Source organism: Thunnus maccoyii, chromosome 11 (genome assembly GCF_910596095.1).
Source record: "Thunnus maccoyii chromosome 11, fThuMac1.1, whole genome shotgun sequence".
Classification (NCBI taxonomy): domain Eukaryota; kingdom Metazoa; phylum Chordata; class Actinopteri; order Scombriformes; family Scombridae; genus Thunnus; species Thunnus maccoyii.
In genome coordinates, this window is record NC_056543.1 from 15,219,681 (window position 1) to 15,238,204 (window position 18,524).

At 36.6% G+C, this 18,524-nt stretch overlaps 1 protein-coding gene across 1 annotated transcript in view; it reads right to left on the bottom strand.

Moving 5' to 3' along the window:
• abca12 (ATP-binding cassette, sub-family A (ABC1), member 12) overlaps window positions 1–16,811 on the bottom strand; it is a 69,587-nt gene extending 52,776 nt beyond the window's left edge. Inside the window, exons 1-18 of the mRNA XM_042425714.1 lie at window positions 16,773–16,811; window positions 15,368–15,445; window positions 15,098–15,191; window positions 12,919–13,069; window positions 10,731–10,855; window positions 10,211–10,284; window positions 9,026–9,196; window positions 8,145–8,338; window positions 7,418–7,536; window positions 7,064–7,164; window positions 5,883–6,029; window positions 5,097–5,263; window positions 4,429–4,562; window positions 3,524–3,654; window positions 2,464–2,628; window positions 1,980–2,191; window positions 1,341–1,474; window positions 27–141 (exon numbers count right to left, since the gene is read on the bottom strand). Coding sequence (XP_042281648.1) covers window positions 27–141; window positions 1,341–1,474; window positions 1,980–2,191; window positions 2,464–2,628; window positions 3,524–3,654; window positions 4,429–4,562; window positions 5,097–5,263; window positions 5,883–6,029; window positions 7,064–7,164; window positions 7,418–7,536; window positions 8,145–8,338; window positions 9,026–9,196; window positions 10,211–10,284; window positions 10,731–10,855; window positions 12,919–13,069; window positions 15,098–15,191; window positions 15,368–15,433 — 2,300 coding nt within the window. The 5' untranslated portion in view covers window positions 15,434–15,445; window positions 16,773–16,811. The remainder of the gene's footprint in view (window positions 1–26; window positions 142–1,340; window positions 1,475–1,979; window positions 2,192–2,463; window positions 2,629–3,523; window positions 3,655–4,428; window positions 4,563–5,096; window positions 5,264–5,882; window positions 6,030–7,063; window positions 7,165–7,417; window positions 7,537–8,144; window positions 8,339–9,025; window positions 9,197–10,210; window positions 10,285–10,730; window positions 10,856–12,918; window positions 13,070–15,097; window positions 15,192–15,367; window positions 15,446–16,772) is intronic.
• Between the last annotated feature and the right edge of the window lie 1,713 nt (window positions 16,812–18,524).

An 18,524-nucleotide genomic window follows, 5' to 3' on the forward strand; every position in this document is an offset into this window, starting at 1 on the left:
ATTAAGACTCAGACTTTGCCACTTACTTCACCAGGACGTCTTGATTTGGTGACATCAGTACCTCAGTCAATGCTTGAACAAACTGGTGCCAGTTCAAACCAGTGTCACAATGAATGTTTGAGGTATAGATGTTAAGAGAACCTAAAGGAAAAGCAAAGATATTATACATTCACACATACTTGAATTGGTTGTGTTTACTTAGTTATATAAATAATTACTTTGTTTTGAATAAACTACTTTAGGTACTTAATGAATACATTTAACAGAATTTGGAGAGATATTTACTGCACGTATTCACCCTGCTCATATTTCACAGTCAAATTAAGTTTGCGGGTGATGCCACCATCACCTGCCGTATTACAAACAACAAAGAGTCTTCATATCGGGAGAAAATTAATAATCTTGCAGTGTCCCGCACAAATAACAGGCTACTGCTAAATGTCTGCAAAAACAAGAAGCTGATAGTTGATTTAAGGAAAAGGGAGGCAGTGACACACACCCCTGTCTACATCAGTGGGATGAGGTGGAGTGGGTAAACAGCTTCAGGTTTCCTAGGAATCAGCATTAAAGAGGACCTGTCATGGACATCATACATATCCACCCTGGCAAAGAGGGCTCAGCAGCGAGTGTATTTTCTAAGAAAACTTAGGAAAGCAAAATTCTTATGCCAGGTTCTCATTAACTTTTACAGAGGGAGCAATAGCAAGCATCCTGACTGAAAACATAACAAAATAGCATGGAATATGCACAACCCAAGACCAAAAGGCTCTGCAGTGGGTCATTAAAACCGCCCAGAACATTACTGGTAGACATCAAGCAGGCATCAGTGACATCAGTGAGGTGCCTGCTCAGGATCCAAAAGATACTAAATGTTTTTGGTTTTCTTTTGCACATTACACTACTTTTTTTTATTCCTTCCATCTACTTTTATATTCTACTTTGTTCTATTTATTACCTATTTGTTTCATCAAATTGTAAATTTTAAATATTTGAATATTTGTTTATACATGATCTGTATGTGTAGTGTGGGGGGTCATTTTGCAATCCTGTATTGTATAATGACAATAAAGCTAAACCTTGAACCTTGACATGTGAGCTTCATAGCAGACCAGTGACATCCTTTATTAATTAATTTAACATGACTATATGAGGAAAAGCAAAAAAAGAAGAATGGAAAAAAGAAGAAAACAAGTGAACAATAAAACTGTCGAATTGCCATTTCTTTTTGTTGGTTATTGTATATTTGAAATATATTAATATATGATTTATACTTTCAATGGACTTTTTAGTTGCTGTATACAAAGGGAGATACAAACAGAGAGAAAATAAACGAGACTCACAGTTTGCTGGCTGAGTTGTGACATCAGGTCTGTAGTTCAAAATCCAGTAAACCATGTGGAAATAGTTCTTTACCTCGGGCCACAGTTGACTGTTCTCAATCTTTTCTCCAAAATCCACCATGAACAAGAAAACACTAAAAGCAAAGGAAAGCAAAGCAAAAGCACAACACTGTTGAGAAAGTGATGACACATGACACCATGAAATGAGACACTGTGCACATAATCTAAAACACATCATGGTGGAAAATTGATCCTCCTTATCCACTGATATTTTTTAAATCAATTCAATGAAACAGGCCATTTGCAGAGCCTTGTCCAACTTAAATCTATTTTCTTCACTGAATAAAAAAATAATGTCAGTTGGCCTGGGCCTATGTTAAAGGCATTTTAAATGTTATCTTTCTAAGATGCCCTTTGCTCTTTAGTTTAAAAAAAATTGGCTGCTATGAAAGTAAATGAAAACATTACTTCGGAGTAAGACTAAAGTCATTTATAAGACTTTAAGACTGTTCACTAAATAGCAGTACTTTACAGGATATAACTACCTGTAATCAATCATTTGTTCAAAGCAAACGTACATAGCACAGTAGCTCTATTGAATGAAACCCTGTAGATATTTAATCATCACATTATAAAAACCTTTGTTGAAGAGTCCCAGTGACATTCAGAGTGCTGTTGCCTGTTGCCATCCAGTTCATCCAGTATTCTTCACCCAGCTCTGTGACCAGTCTCTCCGTAAACACTCCAAACTTCAGAGTGTTATTATACAACTTGTGCCACTCAGAGAGAATCATGGGAAGTGTTACATTATAGTCTCCTTGGCCTGTCAGAGTGCTGTAAAACTCTTGTGCCTGTGGAGAGACATAATATGAAACAAGATTTTAAAAACACATCTGATTTTAAAGAAGTTTATTGAATCCCAAAGCTTTAAATCAAGAAAGCGCATTACCAGTCAGAGGGAGCAAGATTTAGTAAAATAACCATAGATATATCAAGTTTATTTTTTTAATTTAATTTTAATAATTTAATTTTATTGATTTTTTTTCACAAGAAAACTCAACAGGACACCTTTAAATATTTATAAGTAAAAAAATGACTTCTGATGAAGTTTAGTAACTTTTACCATCTGAAGCAAAGGCAGCCACTTCATCAGTAGAGGTTGCTGTACAGTAGAGCTGTTCTGGCAGATCATTGATCTCCACACCTCGATCTCTACACTCTTGGTTGACAACAGCCACTCGAAGGGAGCCAGGACATCCTTACATGTTGAAGACCCATTTGCCAGAATCTAGTGAAACAGAAACAGAAAGAGTCACCTGTGAGTTTGCTGCCTTCAGTGTTGTTTTTTTTAGCAACTTGAGACAACTAGACAGATTTTAAAACAATGCCCAGTTTAATCCACTTATATAAGGTACTCATTTGGAACTGAAACTAAATGTAAATGTACCAAAAAAGTCAATTTAATAATCAATGACACTGTAAATTTGAGTGCATGTACAACTACAGTAAGTACAGGAGGTGAAAGCTGAAAAATCTCAATGTCACGGTCACATGGTTGTCATTGCCCTGCTGACGCCAAGAGAGAAATAGGAGGCCAAGAGAGTAGGAAAAAGGTAATGCTGATGAAAAAAAGTTGCCGGCCTGCTTTTTAGAGACAGTGTCCTTCACCTAATGTCCATCTGAAGAGCAATTTCTTTTTTCTTACTGATAGAATTGCAACAGGTTAATATTGGCCGATATAAATCATTCGGGTTCTTATGCCTAGGTGTGTAAATTTTCTAGGAGAATTTACAAATTTACAAGGTTGCAAACTTTGAAAGTGTCATAGGTTGAACACCTATGATAAGTAAGTGTTCAGGTAAGATCCTTTCTTTGCTGTTGCCAACCTATGGTGCTCATTAGCCTCAAGGCTTAGTGTTCTCCTTGATGTAACAACAAATTATTCCTCCAGTACTTCGTGTACCATGACAATCAGCCAATCTTTAAACCTGTCTGATTGCTTGTGGTGCAAGAACTCCATATTTTACTGACTCCACCCATCTAAGCAATGACACTGACTGTAATGATGTCTGAAACTAAAAAAAGAAGATGAAGAACATCAAAAATAACTTTTTGAACTAATAAATTTCTTTAGGAGATTCATACCCAAAGACTTATGGTCAGTTGAAATACAGCTTGCGTACCTTCATAATGACTTCCATTCCACTGTCCAGGATACGACCGATCAAAACGCTTGCCTCAGATTGGTTTGTCAGCAACGTAAGGTAAGTCATTTGGAGTCGACCGGTATCTTTCAGGAAATCATCCATCATGTCTGCAAACCAGAGACAGTGTAGACAACAAACATACAGCAGAGACAAAGCCAGGTCAGAGGACTATATTTATATTTAAGGTTTAAACTGAATTGCAGTTTAGGTAAAAAAAAAAAAAAAAGTACATTTTAAGCACAGTTTTAGAAAGAATTCCATCTACAGACACCCAACCGCTTGACTTCAATTTCTTTCATGCAAAACTTCCCAGGAGGTTATTTGGGATGTGTAACAATTTTCTTTTTGTGTGTGTGTGTGTGTATTCATTTCCCTCATGTAAACTCCTCTAGTCCTACTTTGGGTTAAAAAATCCCTATCTATCATCGGTCCCCTGAGAAAGGGTGTGAACTTGTTCCATTCACCTCTAGGTTATACGGTACATCTGCCCCCGCAGAGAGAACAATAGTGACTGTGGCAGCATGTAACAGAAAAAGTATGTCATTCTTCTTACACTACACATAATATGTCCTGTGAACAAGTTAACATTAAATTTAATCTCTCTGCTTTTGTTCTTTCATTGTAAGAGCTGATACCAAAAGTTGATATTTATCATGTACGTCTTATTTCAACTATTTCTATCAAAGTTTCCTGTCAGAATCAATTTTTATCTTGACAGGAAATACATTGTCTATGCTTGTGAGTAGACATCACTAGGAAACAGAAAGACCACCACCAGCAGCTGTTTTTAACAGTGATTAAAATGAAAGAAGTAATATGTCAAAACTATTAGTGCAATGACAGGAGAGTCTCTTTGTGAGTGGGCAGTTATGTGGTCTTACCTTCGACGGTGTCAAGGGCCAGTGTCGCTGTCTGCATGGACTGAAAGCCGGATCTGAGGATGCTCTGGACAACCATGTCCACCTCAGGGACATTTTTTATAATTTCCATCACCACATGACCAACCTCCAAGAACCTGCCAAAGCATGAAGGCAGATTCAATATAAAGTCTAAATAAAACTGCTCATATTACAGTGGACACTTCAGGGAGAACTTCTTTTTTTTACTAATTAGTGTAAAGTTCTCCAATATTTAGCCTGATGTATGCAGAGAGAATAAAAACATATATAAAAATAAGTTTGGTTAATTTTAGATAAAAATGTAAGTATTCTAAAATGTTGTGTATAAAATACATATCCCAAACATTTTTTCCAGAAATTTTAAAGCAGATGTTTGTTTGTTTTTTTTACCTTCTTATTGTACTAGAATGTTATAATAAAATGTGTTTTTGGCCAACTTTGGCTGAACAAAAATATCAACCTGCCCACTAGTAATAATTTCTTAAAAACTTGTTCCACTTGTATGAACATTTGTGTAACATTCAGGAAGCCCATTCAGTTGCTTCAACGGAAATTGCCTTTTAGTTTTTTGCAGCACTTGGTAGCCTGTATTGCATTTGTTTTACAGCTGGTTGACAAAGTATGTAGAGAACATACAGTACTGTACTTACAGCTCCTCGTCGATGTTTTGTGGTTGTGTATCTACGCTACGCCGGCTTCTTGTGATGTTGGATCCTCCCTGCCCCCCTGGGGACAAACCTCCCATCAGACTGTGGAGCAGCCCTTTGGCAAAGGCCACATCATGTGGAGCAACATCCGTACTCCATGCCAGGAGAGCCTGAGAATATCAGTTATATAAAGAGGGAAAAGAAAGGACAAATAAAGGGCATGCCAATAGTTAGATTTTCAATATACCAATAAGTTTGTTCTGTAATATAATATACTTTGTAATTTACTGAATCTGTAACTTGTATGAACGACATGACTAATTGCCTTATGCAAGCTTTAGATTTAGTGACGCCTGTCTGACTGTTTGAGTGAGTACACAAAGTAATGACAGAATAAGCTAACGACTGATGATTGGGAATTATCTCATCAAAACACGTCCACCATAGTGGCAGCACTAATTGGTTATCCTTGAGGTTTCTGCTCCCCAGGTGCGACCTGGGAGTTGCAGTTGCTTGTTGCTATGGCCAACAGCTTTTCTTGTGGCCGCGGGCTAATTATTTGGTATACTCTGAATCTAATTACTTGTGAAGGTGGCACTTGAGAATGCAAATTAGGAGGAAAGAGAGAAGAATACAGACAAGCAACGAAAGAGAGAGCAAGATTGAGAAAGTGAACAAAGACAAGAGGAAAAAATGCTGCCCACACATATCAAGTAGCTGACTCATGCCTGATTTTCTGTGAAATATTTTGTTAATGATGATAACATCATTCACATTATCTTAACCTACCTGCTTGGCCACCTTGTTAGGACTGATCCAGCCCAGAAGCATGTCCACAGTGCCTGTAGTGCATGCTGCTGTTAGCCACAAAGGGTTGCTGCTGTTGTCACACAAGTAAGCACGCACCATGTCTCTGTCCAAAGTCAGGCCGATAGCCTAAGGAAGGGAAAACAATGGTCAAACTCAAATTAAGTGGTGACTCATTTGCGGAATAAATAGTAAAATAAATAGTAAAACAGTAGTATCAGAATGTTACTTTAAAGGAACAGTTTGACATTTTGGGACATAAACTTATTTGCTTTCTTGCTGTTAGTTGAGAAAACATAATCTCATATATTTCCGTTAAATATGAAACTAAAGCCAGATATTTAGTTTAAGGACTGGAAACAATGGAAAACAGCTAGCCTGGCTCTGTTCAAAGGTAAAACAAATTCACCGACTAATTCCTCTAAAGGTCATTAATTGACATGTTATATCTTATCTGTACAAAAACAAACGCTAAAAATTGCATGTTCCGCTTTTACCAGCTGATATGTGCTTGAGTATTTCTTGATTGACTTTCAGTGACTTTCTGAAGTCTCATTGTCATCATGAGGTTGCCTGACAGCCAACGGAGACTACAGGAAGTCACAGTGAAATGAGATATAACGTGTTAATTAGTGAACCAAACATTTATTGTTCCCAATTTCTCAACTGTTAGGATTTGCTACTTTTCTTTGTCTCATTGGATAGTAAACAGATTATTTCTTAGTTTTGCACTGTTAAGTAATATGAAGATGTCACCTTGGACTTTGTTGAAATTGTGATTGACATTTATCACTATTTTCTCAATTAATCGAGAAGTCAATCTGCAAATTTATCAATAATGAAATCAAACATTAGTTGCAGCCTTAATGGGGTTGTTGTTCATTTAATTTGCAAGTTCAAGTTCACATTCACAAATTCAAAACTGAGACACAAATGTGACTTCTATGCCAGAGGTCAGAGTGGGTGGGACCAGTTTGGCAACCCTGGAAAAAAGGTGTTGTGTATTTATTTAAAATTTGCAATATGCAAATTTGAAAAATATGTATGAAAAGGTATATCAAGGTATATCATTCGGATCTGACTTTATTTCATTCTCCACATAGTAAAGAAATGTATGCCCTGACATGTTTATTTTGTACATAAAGACTACAGGCAGCACGTACCTTATCCAACGGTATCTGGACATCTTGTAAAACCCGTTTCACAATTTCACTCAGTGAGTCATTGTGCAACGTGACAACATCTCCAAGGGAAATGGAAACATCTAGACAGAATCAAATCATGTCAGCAGAGAACTTGACTGATGACATTACTGAGGTGTTATGATATCAAAGGTGAACTGTATCTGCACTGTGGACTACTGAGCCACCATTTTAAATAAATTATACCATAAAGTTATATTATAGTGATCAGTGGTTCATTTACCTGCATATTTATAATCATACACTTAATATTCCCTCATGCATTTTCATCAAACACACACTCAAAATTGCAAAGAAGTGACAGTACATAGTTACCTTTGCCAGGCCAGTTTTGAACATAGTGGATCACGTTGATGCCTCCAACAAGTAGTGGATATACCATGGAGACTGAGGCGTTGACTTCAGGGAAATTACTCTGGATGACATGCATAGCACTAGAGAGACCACGAGAGAAAAATATTTAATGCTCATGATAACACGGAACATGCAGCAAACCCCTAACAGAACTAATAATTAGACAAACTCTAACTTTCCCTGCTGCTAAATCCTGAAGTCTAAGATAATGGGGGCTTCAAACAGGGCTAGGGCTAAGTGTTTGAAAGCAAATACAATATTTCTAAGCTGAGGTCACCGGGGGTCGATTTTATTGTGCCTCAGTTCAGATTTTTAAAACGTCATCCCATCCATACCAAAACAGTCAGTGACTTTTGTGATTCCCCTCATAAACATCAGTCTCACAGCTCTTTAGAGCGAGGTGATTCACCTCACCTCAGTGGAAACTAATCATTAGAAAAACACAGGACTCTGCATTTAAATTAATAATTAATGACAGAAATTGTGTACAAAAATAAAATTTCAGACCAAAGGAGCTGCACTCACAGTCAACAATGTGCCCTGGCCTTTATTAAATATTAAACATATTATACATTTGATTCTACAATTCCCATCATGTCTCTTTTGTGTGCAAACCTTACTAAATAAACACCACCATACAGTAGCCCTTCATTCACTTTAGATTGTTCCACCATTAAAATAACATTACCCCTGTATGTTGGTGAGAACGGCCTCTGTGTTGTCCAGTGCCTGGTCAAGAGAGCTTGGGGAGAAGAACTCGGGAATGGCTAGAAGGCTCTCCCACAATGAGGACTGATTTTGCAGCTGATCAAACACCAACACCGCCATCCCAGCAAACGTCATCAGCTCGTCTGGTTTTGTAAGCATCTGCTCCGTCAGTATCTGAAAACCAGAAAGGCAACTTCAGTCAGTCCAAAAACAAATCTCACGAAGAAGTTCATTAAGATTAGCACCATCATGTTGTCCTATCAGCAACCAGCTGACACATGCAGGCATAAACCCACATACTGTATGTATGCACACAAACACACACACACGCACACACACATTGTAAGGGCAGCAGCAAAGGTTAGATATCACAGGTAACGTACAAGATAGCGATCAATCATAATTAATAACTAAGAACATTCCTCCTTTGACATCTACTGGTTGCTGGTGCGTCTTTCAGCCAGGTATTTAAAGGAATGCTGTCCATCATGGTTTTGGTAGTCTGGTCCACTGGTCAAGATCCCATTGGGCTTGACAGCAGGTGTGATCATCATCAAAATATGGATAAGTTGAGCAATGGGCTGGTCAACCTAACTGATTGTTTTCAGTGAAGATCCGTTTTGTATTTTGTCAGTTCGTGATTTTTACAAGTCCAGAAGTATGAGCGAATATCAGGAAAATCTATTCAACCTAATATCACATGAATGACTAGTTAATGTTCAATAAGGCTGCTCAGTGATCAACAGAAGATTATAATTTTACAAGGCTGCCATTTGTTTAATTTCTCTGTGACTGTGTGAGCATTAAGGGGAGTGTTGTTGAAATATAGCATGGTGTTCATTGGGATGAAAAAACACACACCTGGTTTAATGTCTGGAGAAAGGCTTCAAACACAGTGTCGTTGGACTTGCAGAAAGTGACCACAGCATAGGTGACGGGGTTGGGTGAGGTTGTGTTAATCATGGGCAGAGTCGTGGTACAGATCAACCTCTTCAACAGGTGCACTGACTCCAGCATAGCGTTCAAAGCCTCCTGCAAAGGATATGATTCATACTGATTCAAGTTATTACACTTAAGCATCCATTAAGTGAAGCTATTCATTTATAAGGTCATTAATGATTGATTTTCTGAGTACAATTGTTGATTGTACTTCATATTCCAAATATTTTACGATTCCAATATCACATCTATGAATGAACTATTGCAGTGACTATTTATTTCTATACCTACTCAAACAAAACCCATTGTAAACCAAGTAATCATCATTCACACAATACATCATAGCATTATAAAAAATATAACTCTCGATGACTCTAACCAGTTATGCTGACTAAACTCTTTTGGATAAATTATTAATTTACCTCTGAAATGCTTTTACAATGTGATCAAACCTATTGAGTTTGCACTCGGCTTGACATTCTTATGACAATATTAGGTCAGTATAGCCGTGGTTAATAATATACTGAAGGCTTAAGACTTTGATTTGAGTTAAGAGACTTAAGTGAGGATTTCAAACTTCACATGGACCAGACTTGAACTGGAGACATTAAAGCAAAAGCTTGGCCAATTTTGACCCAGTTATATCACCGAGGAAAGAGTATGTGTTTCAGGATATTGGCTTTAAATACATTTTTCCTTTGTTTTCATCCCTTTGGAGCAGTTTTGGGGTGGGTGCTCTCCTTTTATAATTTTTTTATGAGTGGCTTGAATAGTCCTGTAGCTATTAAATTGAAGTAAAACATAACCATTTCTTGCTTCAATAGTGGTTTCTGCGACTATAACACTTTCTCAGTTATAATCAAACGTAATGCGCTACAGTTTAAATGCAATACAGTGTTGTTTGCAAAAAAAAATAAACAGACATATATTCTAAGTAAACCTCCTAGGCCTCCCTATAAATCTGTCAGTTTTTTTTCTGAGGTCATCTCATGGCCAGTACATAAGAGACCAAACAAGGTTTCAATACTGCGATAACAGATATGGGAAACAGGCTCTTCCTTATTCTCAGCATTTTTGTTCCTCTCATTGTAAGTTAGTAATACCCACCTGATCACCCAGAAGAGTAGTATTGATGGTGTTCATGAAAGACACATTGTTAGGGTTTCCTTGGTTAGGTAGACCTTTAACACAGGAACACATTGTTGAAAAATTGGTAGTGACTGTGGCAGTTACAGCAATACCTACTATCATAGTCACCACACAATGCAAAAATGAGAAGTGCAGTGAGTAAACAATGCCCATATTATCTAAGAATTATGGTTCTTATGGTAATAGTTCAACATTTTTGGAAATATGTTTATTTGCTTTCTTACAGAGAGTTAAGTGAAAAGATTATTATCATACTTTACTTTTATTACCACTGTCTTTTAAATATAAAGCTATGGCCAGGAGATTAAGCTAAGCATAAAGCACAAATTAAAATTAAATTCCCAGTTAGAACATATATAAAAGGTCTACTCTATTTATTTTAACTACTGAAAAATACAATAAAGTGCCCCCCGAAGTACATAATTGAACCCAGAAGTGTGAAACTATACTGGAAAAGTGGAGGGATATAAAAACATACCCAAGACGTTGTTCAAGGCCTCAATCACTGCTGTAGGATCATTGCTGGAGTCATTGGGGAATGCAAAGTTGAAAAAGTCTCCCCCCTGAAGCAGGTTTGCCAGTGGGGAGTCTGGTGGGGTCGACCTGCCATATAGAGTAAAAAGAAAAATCAGATGAGACAATGTGCAGTTGTGTTGCAGCTGTGACTTAATTCACTTTAAATAAAAAAGTTAGTCTTCTTAGAGAGTTTAATTTATGTTTCTGAAAAGCTAAAACATTTTCCAGGGCGTTCTAAGCTAAGTGGGTATTGTTAACTGTATTGGATAGCAACATTTGAACACCTTGACAATTTAGATATAACAACATTATTTTTGTTAGCATTTGTGCCCATATATTGTCATTGAGTGCTAACAAAATAATCATCCTTTTTGGTTTATCTTGGTTAAAATGACATGATGACCTTAGATTAAGGACTAAAAACTCAATGACTCCATGATTCAGAAAAAACTATGAAAAAAATGTTCTAGAGAGAAAACTCGTGACAGAGGATAATGCTAGCTAAAAAAAAAAGGAGGTGGGACTTTGCCTCTCTAAAAAACAGAACAAAAACTTGACTGAAAATAGCTATGACAGGGCATTAGGGTTAAGGGTGCAACAAACAGGTTTTCCTATCAGTCATTCTACGCTCTGTCAGGAATTTAAATGTCTGTGACAACACAACAACTTATGGAACAAAACCAACCAGAGACAAAACCTTCCACTGACTGATGCTGGTATTGAGCGCTTGGAGTACAAAAAAGTAGACAGGTTACAGTGAGTAAGGTGCCTGTTTCTTAAAGATTATGTAACTCCAAGTGTTGACAGAGTTGTTTAAAAAAAACACAGTAGAAAAAGGACAAAAAAGAAGTCAGTCATCTACTATTTTATAACAGAAAAACAGACAAAAATAGACCAGGTTAAAGAAAGATTAAGACACATTTGTTTGATATCAGTTGTGACCCAAAACATAAAACTGTGGTGTGTCATAATCAGGAGTTAAAAGAGTACTCCACCGGTTCAGCGTTGCATTCCTATTGACCCTCAGCAACAAAGAAGTGCTCGGACTCTGTAATTTTGTCTTTTAACTTCCTGTTAAATAACAGAAGCAGTTCTGGTGTAGACAGGGAATTAAAAAACAAAATTAAGGATGTGTCACACTGTGTACATTGACATCTGCTGCTTGTGATCATCATGCTTTATTTCTTCATCCAAAACACAGATGAAATTCATTAAGTTAGTTATATTATTACAGTCCTTGGCATGGGCTTTTTTGTTGTTTTTCAATAAAATAGTGAAAATATATGTTTTAATTTATGTTGAAAAATCTGCTTTCCGACCAACAAAGTAAAAATCATCTGGTTTAGTGATCATTTGTGAAGAATGGTTATAAATTCATAACTTGCATCATCATACTGATAAGTTCACATTAGAGCTCTTGAAAATTTCACCATAGAAACAGCTACAACAACGCAAAGTAAGTGTTCCCAACTGAGAAATGTACAGGAGGCAGTGTGAGCTGATCAGGACCACAACCTTTTTTTTTTTCTTAATTTCCTATAGCCAGCAATAGCAGCTGGAAGTGAAGAGACAAAACCAGAGATGGGTCAAAAGAAAAAAGGCCAATAACTTTGTCCAACTCACAATGGACAGTTTTAAAAGGTATCAGATTCAACAAAGGTATCAATTATTTTTTTTCGCACATTCTTCTTCCTTGTCATAACCTGGTGCTGACATTACCCACAACCTCACTTCTTTCTAACTCCAACTCTTCAGCCTCAACCAATGTTGCCTTAAGGGTTTAATCAGACTTCATGCTGTTCGAATTTAGCTACAAAAGGCAGTGAAATCAGTGAAGTTCCCCTTAAGGAGAAGCGCTCCCCTCCACGGAGTGATATCTGCTGTTGGTGTATTTCCATGAACACACTGACTATTCATATCACATGATGCTGCTATGCCAAGTGTTCCCAAAGGGTCCTCTGCACACCTTTTCAATCACATGATACTGTGCCAATGGAGACATACTGTATGTTTAAGATGCACATGTTTTCATGTAGCAGTAGACGCAGTAGACGCAGTGATACTGCCTGAAATTATAACTTAAATATGAATTAGGCATTTCTGCAGGATAGATCAGGTAATGTGTAGACTGTACAGATGAATAGGGGTACCTTGCAGCCCTTGGTGATCTGTGTGTAGACTTTGATGCAGCTGGGTTCACCAGATGTGACTTGTTACGACAGTGGCTGTCTGTGTTACACATGAGGGTCTGCAAGAAAGGGAAGAAGCCTGTGCTGGGTAGGTTTCGAGGACCCACATAACCTAGAGGAGACAAGACAAAGTTGTTACTGTAGTGAGAATACTTTAACACCACTCCCATTAAAAATTGTTTCAGAATGCCACGGTCAGAAAATTATTTGAGCTATTGTGTAAAATCAGAACATAAGGAAACGAAACATAAAAAGCCTGAAGATCAGGGCGCAGTCAAGCCACCATGACTGAACTGACTGCATGGCAAAGTGCCTCTCTGGCATTCATTCCTGTTCATATTCTCACAGAAAGCAGTGTTTCAAAGAGAATAATAGCCTGGGAAAAGGTATTTGACTAAGCTTAGTCATGGCATTCCTGTAAGTCATTATGAACTATAGAGCACATAAACTAACTTTGAACAAATGAATTACATCAAACCTCAAGGTTAACGCCTAAACTCACACATACACAACCACTTGAATAGAATTAATGTACAATTTAGCTGGGGTGATATTGCACAATACCGACCCATGAGTATAAAATAAAAAGAATGAAAAGGCAAGTATTTAAACATCCAACAACAAGGGAACAACATTGTGTCCATACACTTAAAATAGAACAGTAAGAGGCACTAAAACCAGCAATGCCAACAGTTTTTCATTATTTGATTAGAATGAAAATGCAGAAGACAGAATGCAAACGTTGCATTTTAACACTTGACAGCATTACTATTGTCTAACAGTAGTAGAAAAGCATATCATTTGGCATCTGAATACATTTTTATATCGTTTTCAACCGTCTAATGGACAATAGTTACTGTATATTTCAATAATGCTCTTAAGAAAGTATCACTACTGTAAATGTGAGAAACAGTGGTTTATGTTCAATTAAAGCTTTTTCTGAACAGTCTGGTCATCCCTTCATCTACTGGTTTTAAGCTGTACTACCTGATTCAAAGCTACAAGTGGTTATGTAGTCTGATCATACAGACTTGCCTGTCTTGCGTGCGATTCAATACTATGCCTATTTCCAGCATGTATAAAACAAACAACCCACCACACAGCACTCAACAGCGGAGGAGAAGTCTATTGTTCAGATTCACTAGACGGTGTCTATAATAGGGCGAGCTGGGGTGATTAAATTACATATGAATCCCTGTATCCATTGAATCTGATCTAACAAAAAAAAGACTGAACAAACAAAAGTGTGAGGGTAAATTGGTTGCAATTAATACCAGGAATACAAATTTTACTGATGCTGTATATGATAGTAAAACTACATACTTCATAGCACACATTAACAGGTGTATAACAGAATAAGGTCCTCTGAAAAAGATGTTGATGCTGTGATCAAATGTAGTGTCTGTCCCTCCTTCTTCAGCTAACTACTCATGTTATGTTAACACAAAGTTAGAAATGGGCATGTAAGTAACTCTCCTTCTCTAAACACCTTTCTCAGATTTCTTTCTCCAGAAAATAAGAATGAGCTTTCAGTCAGTTGGGTTGATAAGTAAAAGAGAACAAACATCATGTCATCAGTTTGGGGATAAACTTACATCTCAAGGACTGTTGAGGACATTTGAGGTGAACTCTCCACTTGTTTGCTCTGATTGTGAAATTGGAATGTTTCCTTGTGTGTTGCGGCTATCATTCAAGATGACAAACAAAAACCTGCGCTCCGTGTCAAGTCAATATTGTATCAATGCAAACTTAAGCCGACTTTAGCTTTGCCTTAAGTTCCTCAATTTAGATTTTGCTTTACTCTTTATGAAACTTGTGATAATATCAGAATCATTTAGTGACCTGTTTTGTATGTTTTCAGAGAGATGACTAGATGTCTTGTTTATCTTTGCCTTAGTAAAGGGTCTAAGTATAACTTTGCCCAGGCAGCATTCAGACTAGACTAGATATGTAGATATGTTAGATGGGGCTGTTACAGTCTATTCTGTTATGTTTTGTTGAATGCTTTTTTATGGTTGCTTTTTACACTGTATTGCATCATCCTGTTTGATTGTATAATATGAAGACTTGTCTTTGTAAAGACACGAACAAAACATAGACCTACATGAAAGTACTTCTTCTCTCTGTGTTTTACACTTACATGTGTCTCTTATCACTGCAGGGAACTGGTTGCGGGTCACGGCGATGATGATGAAGATGATCAGAGGCCAGATGATCAGAGTCAGTGACCACACCTATAAGATGGGATATCATAATACACAGAAAACGACAATCAGTGCACAGTAATAATTTATTTATGAAGAGATTTTCCAGGAATCATTTCCAAAATGGCAATGTGATTTATTTATTTCTAACAATGGTAAAGTCAGCTGATGGAAAATAGGCATCTGTGTGATTTTATGTCACTCACTGGCTGTCTGATGACACCCAGCCCATTCTTCCAGAGAAGAAGTCGCAGCTGCCGGAAGAAGGCCATCAGTAGAGGAAGCTAAAGTGAAGGAAAATTGTATCAGTCCATTGACAAATAATTGAGACCACACTAATTTGTTTCCAATAAACTATAGTATGTAATAGTATGGTTCTATAATTTAATGTGCACATATAGTTGAAGTTGAAGGTTCACAACTTTTAAGCCATAGTGGATGAGAAGTCATTAGAGCGCTCAGGGGAATCGACATTTGAAACCAGGCAACTGAGCTGAGGAAAATTTTGTGATATGATCGAAAGCTCCACAACAGTAGACCTTTTGGTGAGTTTATTTGTCAACTGTAGGGGACTTAAACTGCAACTTAAACTTAAACTACTCTTTGGACTGACATTTCATCTCCCGTCAGCAATTGAACTTGAGCTGAATCCTCAGCTCCTTTCAGCACTTTCACTACAACTGGATGTGTCAAAATCATTTTATCGGCCCCGAGAGTGTTCCTGCAGCAAACCCCGGGACCCCTTAACCTCAAATATCAAACCATATACTAAAAAATTAGGTGTAACATTTGATTCTTACCCCTTACATGTTAAAAAAAGCTTGTGCAATCAAGCCTTTTCCAATTAAGAAATATCTCCAAGATAATACATATTGTGTCATTTGAATGTACTCAGTAATCTAATCCATATTTTTCATTACTGTAATTATTTACACTCCTGCCTCAAAGAGCTGTAGCTCATCCTCAGGTGATTCAAAATGCTGCAGCCTGTCTTCTTACTAAAGCAGACAAAGCGCATGAAGCACATTACTCCAGTGTTGGCCTCTTTCATGGCTGCCAGTGAAATTTAAAATTAAATATAAAATTTAGCTATCACCTGTCAGGCTTTACATGGTGAAGCACCTGAGTTCATCTCTGAATTGCTATGTCCTAAACTTTAGAATACTTAACCTTTAAGAATTTCACACTGGTTTTCTTAATTTTTTTTTTTTTTTTTTAATTTTTAAATATTTTTGTTTGTTTGTTGTTTTAATCCTCATCCTACCAACATATTTAACATACAAAAGACTGGAGACCCCAAGAATAAACTACTGTAAGAAACAACCACCATAGCAAAATGTCATCTTATTTCTTCTCAAAACATGACTAGTTATGTAATTTATGTCATCTGGAGAAAAAACAAACAAACAAACAAACAAAAAAACATTATTATTATTTTAGGAATGTTACAGCTAATTTGCATAATGGGTCAATTTACGTATTGTTTTTCTTTAATTTCTTTAACCCTCCACCCTGATACATTTTAAAAGTTACCATAGCATTTCTTAAGAAAATTAGCTGCTTGAATTATTGATCGAATGAGGTTATGTAGTAATGTGTCCTTGAACTTACCTGGCTGCGTCTGTCCTCTGAATTGATTAAACTGATTGTTATCTGACTGTAGCTGGCAGGTGTTTAAGTAAGGACATGGCGCTGCAGGTGGCCCCTAGCAGGATGCCCTTTCCATCAGATGGTTATGGGAGTAAACACCGATCAAATTTACGCACAAAAAAAAAAAGAAAAAAGAAGAAAAAAGAGAAATATCCTCTTTAAATGATGCCGCGGTTGCTGTGAAAATGGTGACTTTAACAACTGCCTACGCCTTTCTGCTCCTTGCCGTTTTGCTGGTGTGTGTGAGTGACTCTAGCTTTGTGTGAGAAGATAAATCTGTGAGAAGGGCGTGTACTGAGACTGCAACCTGTCCGCCCAAAACAAAGGAGCAGCACATGACTTCTGGGAACAGTTTACCTATCATGACAGACTGCGGGCCGCTTAAAGTTATTTACATCAAATAATTTACGTTATAAAATCAAACAATTATAGGATAATCTTTCTAATAGACTTTTAGAGCAAGGAATGACACATCTTATAAATTAAAGCTGTTGTGAAATTATTATTCTTTATGGTTGGTTGTTTGTAGATAATGATCATCAAACTACCTACACAGTCACATGGTCAGATCTCAGCTTAATTAGACATTACTCGACCCTCCTGACACCTAACTGTAATGTAAAAGCTTAGTCTTTAAAAGAATAGTCTTTAATGTATTACCTTATATTATACTGTAATATGTTTAATATATTCTATAATCAGTTTATGTAATTAATCTTTTTCACTGTCTCCAAAATATACTCACAATAACCTACAAATATTATATGTGATGGTCTTGTTGAGGTTTTAACCTTTACATACTTTTCATATGCTGACTCATAAATAGTCTCTATACCAGACTTAAAAACGACAAATGTATTTTTCATTCATAAATGTCTTATTAGTCATTAATAAATGGGTTAATGAAGCTTTCAGAGAGCAGAGAGAGTGTATTCTTTAGGTTGTATTTGTTTATGGAGAAAAAAACATTCACAATTTCACTATACAGTATTATGTTCCTATGTTACCTAAAACAGTAGAACATAACCACTATAATAATGATTTCAATGAGTGTTATTGAATGTGAAGAATGCAACAACATTTTTGAATAGTAATTTTTAAAAAATTTTAATACATACGAGTCAAATTTAACCCTCTCTATGTACAACAATATACAAAAAAAGTTGAAATATTTCCATTTTTGGATCACTTTAGGAACAGTCATAAAATTTCAGTCTAAAAGAAAGGTGTGAAAGGTGAAAGATTTTATAGTTATATATAGGTTTATAGGTCCTATTCAGGGCAACTTCTACATAATTTGGAGTGATTAAGTGATAAATAAAGTGATTAATAGAGAGAAATATAAATATCTAATTAAGCTGACACACAACTGACATTTCACATTATTTTTCTCTAAGGTACAGCATGGATTTAGAGGGGGCAGGGCAACACTGAGCATCACATTACGAAAGCTTGTGAGGTGTTGCTGGAGAGGTGTGCATCTCCGTTGGGAGAAGTCACACTGATATTGTGTGGAGGATCCACAGGGAAACGTGAAACCGTGCAAATCACATGATTACTGTATGTTGAGAGGGAAAAGACAAAGCGAATCCAAATTATACTCAGGAAAAATAATGATATAACAAACAAAAGTATATGATTTAAAGAACACTGTAAAAAACAATGTCTGTCTTTGCCACACCTCACTTTAGTTCACATCTCAACTGCCAACAC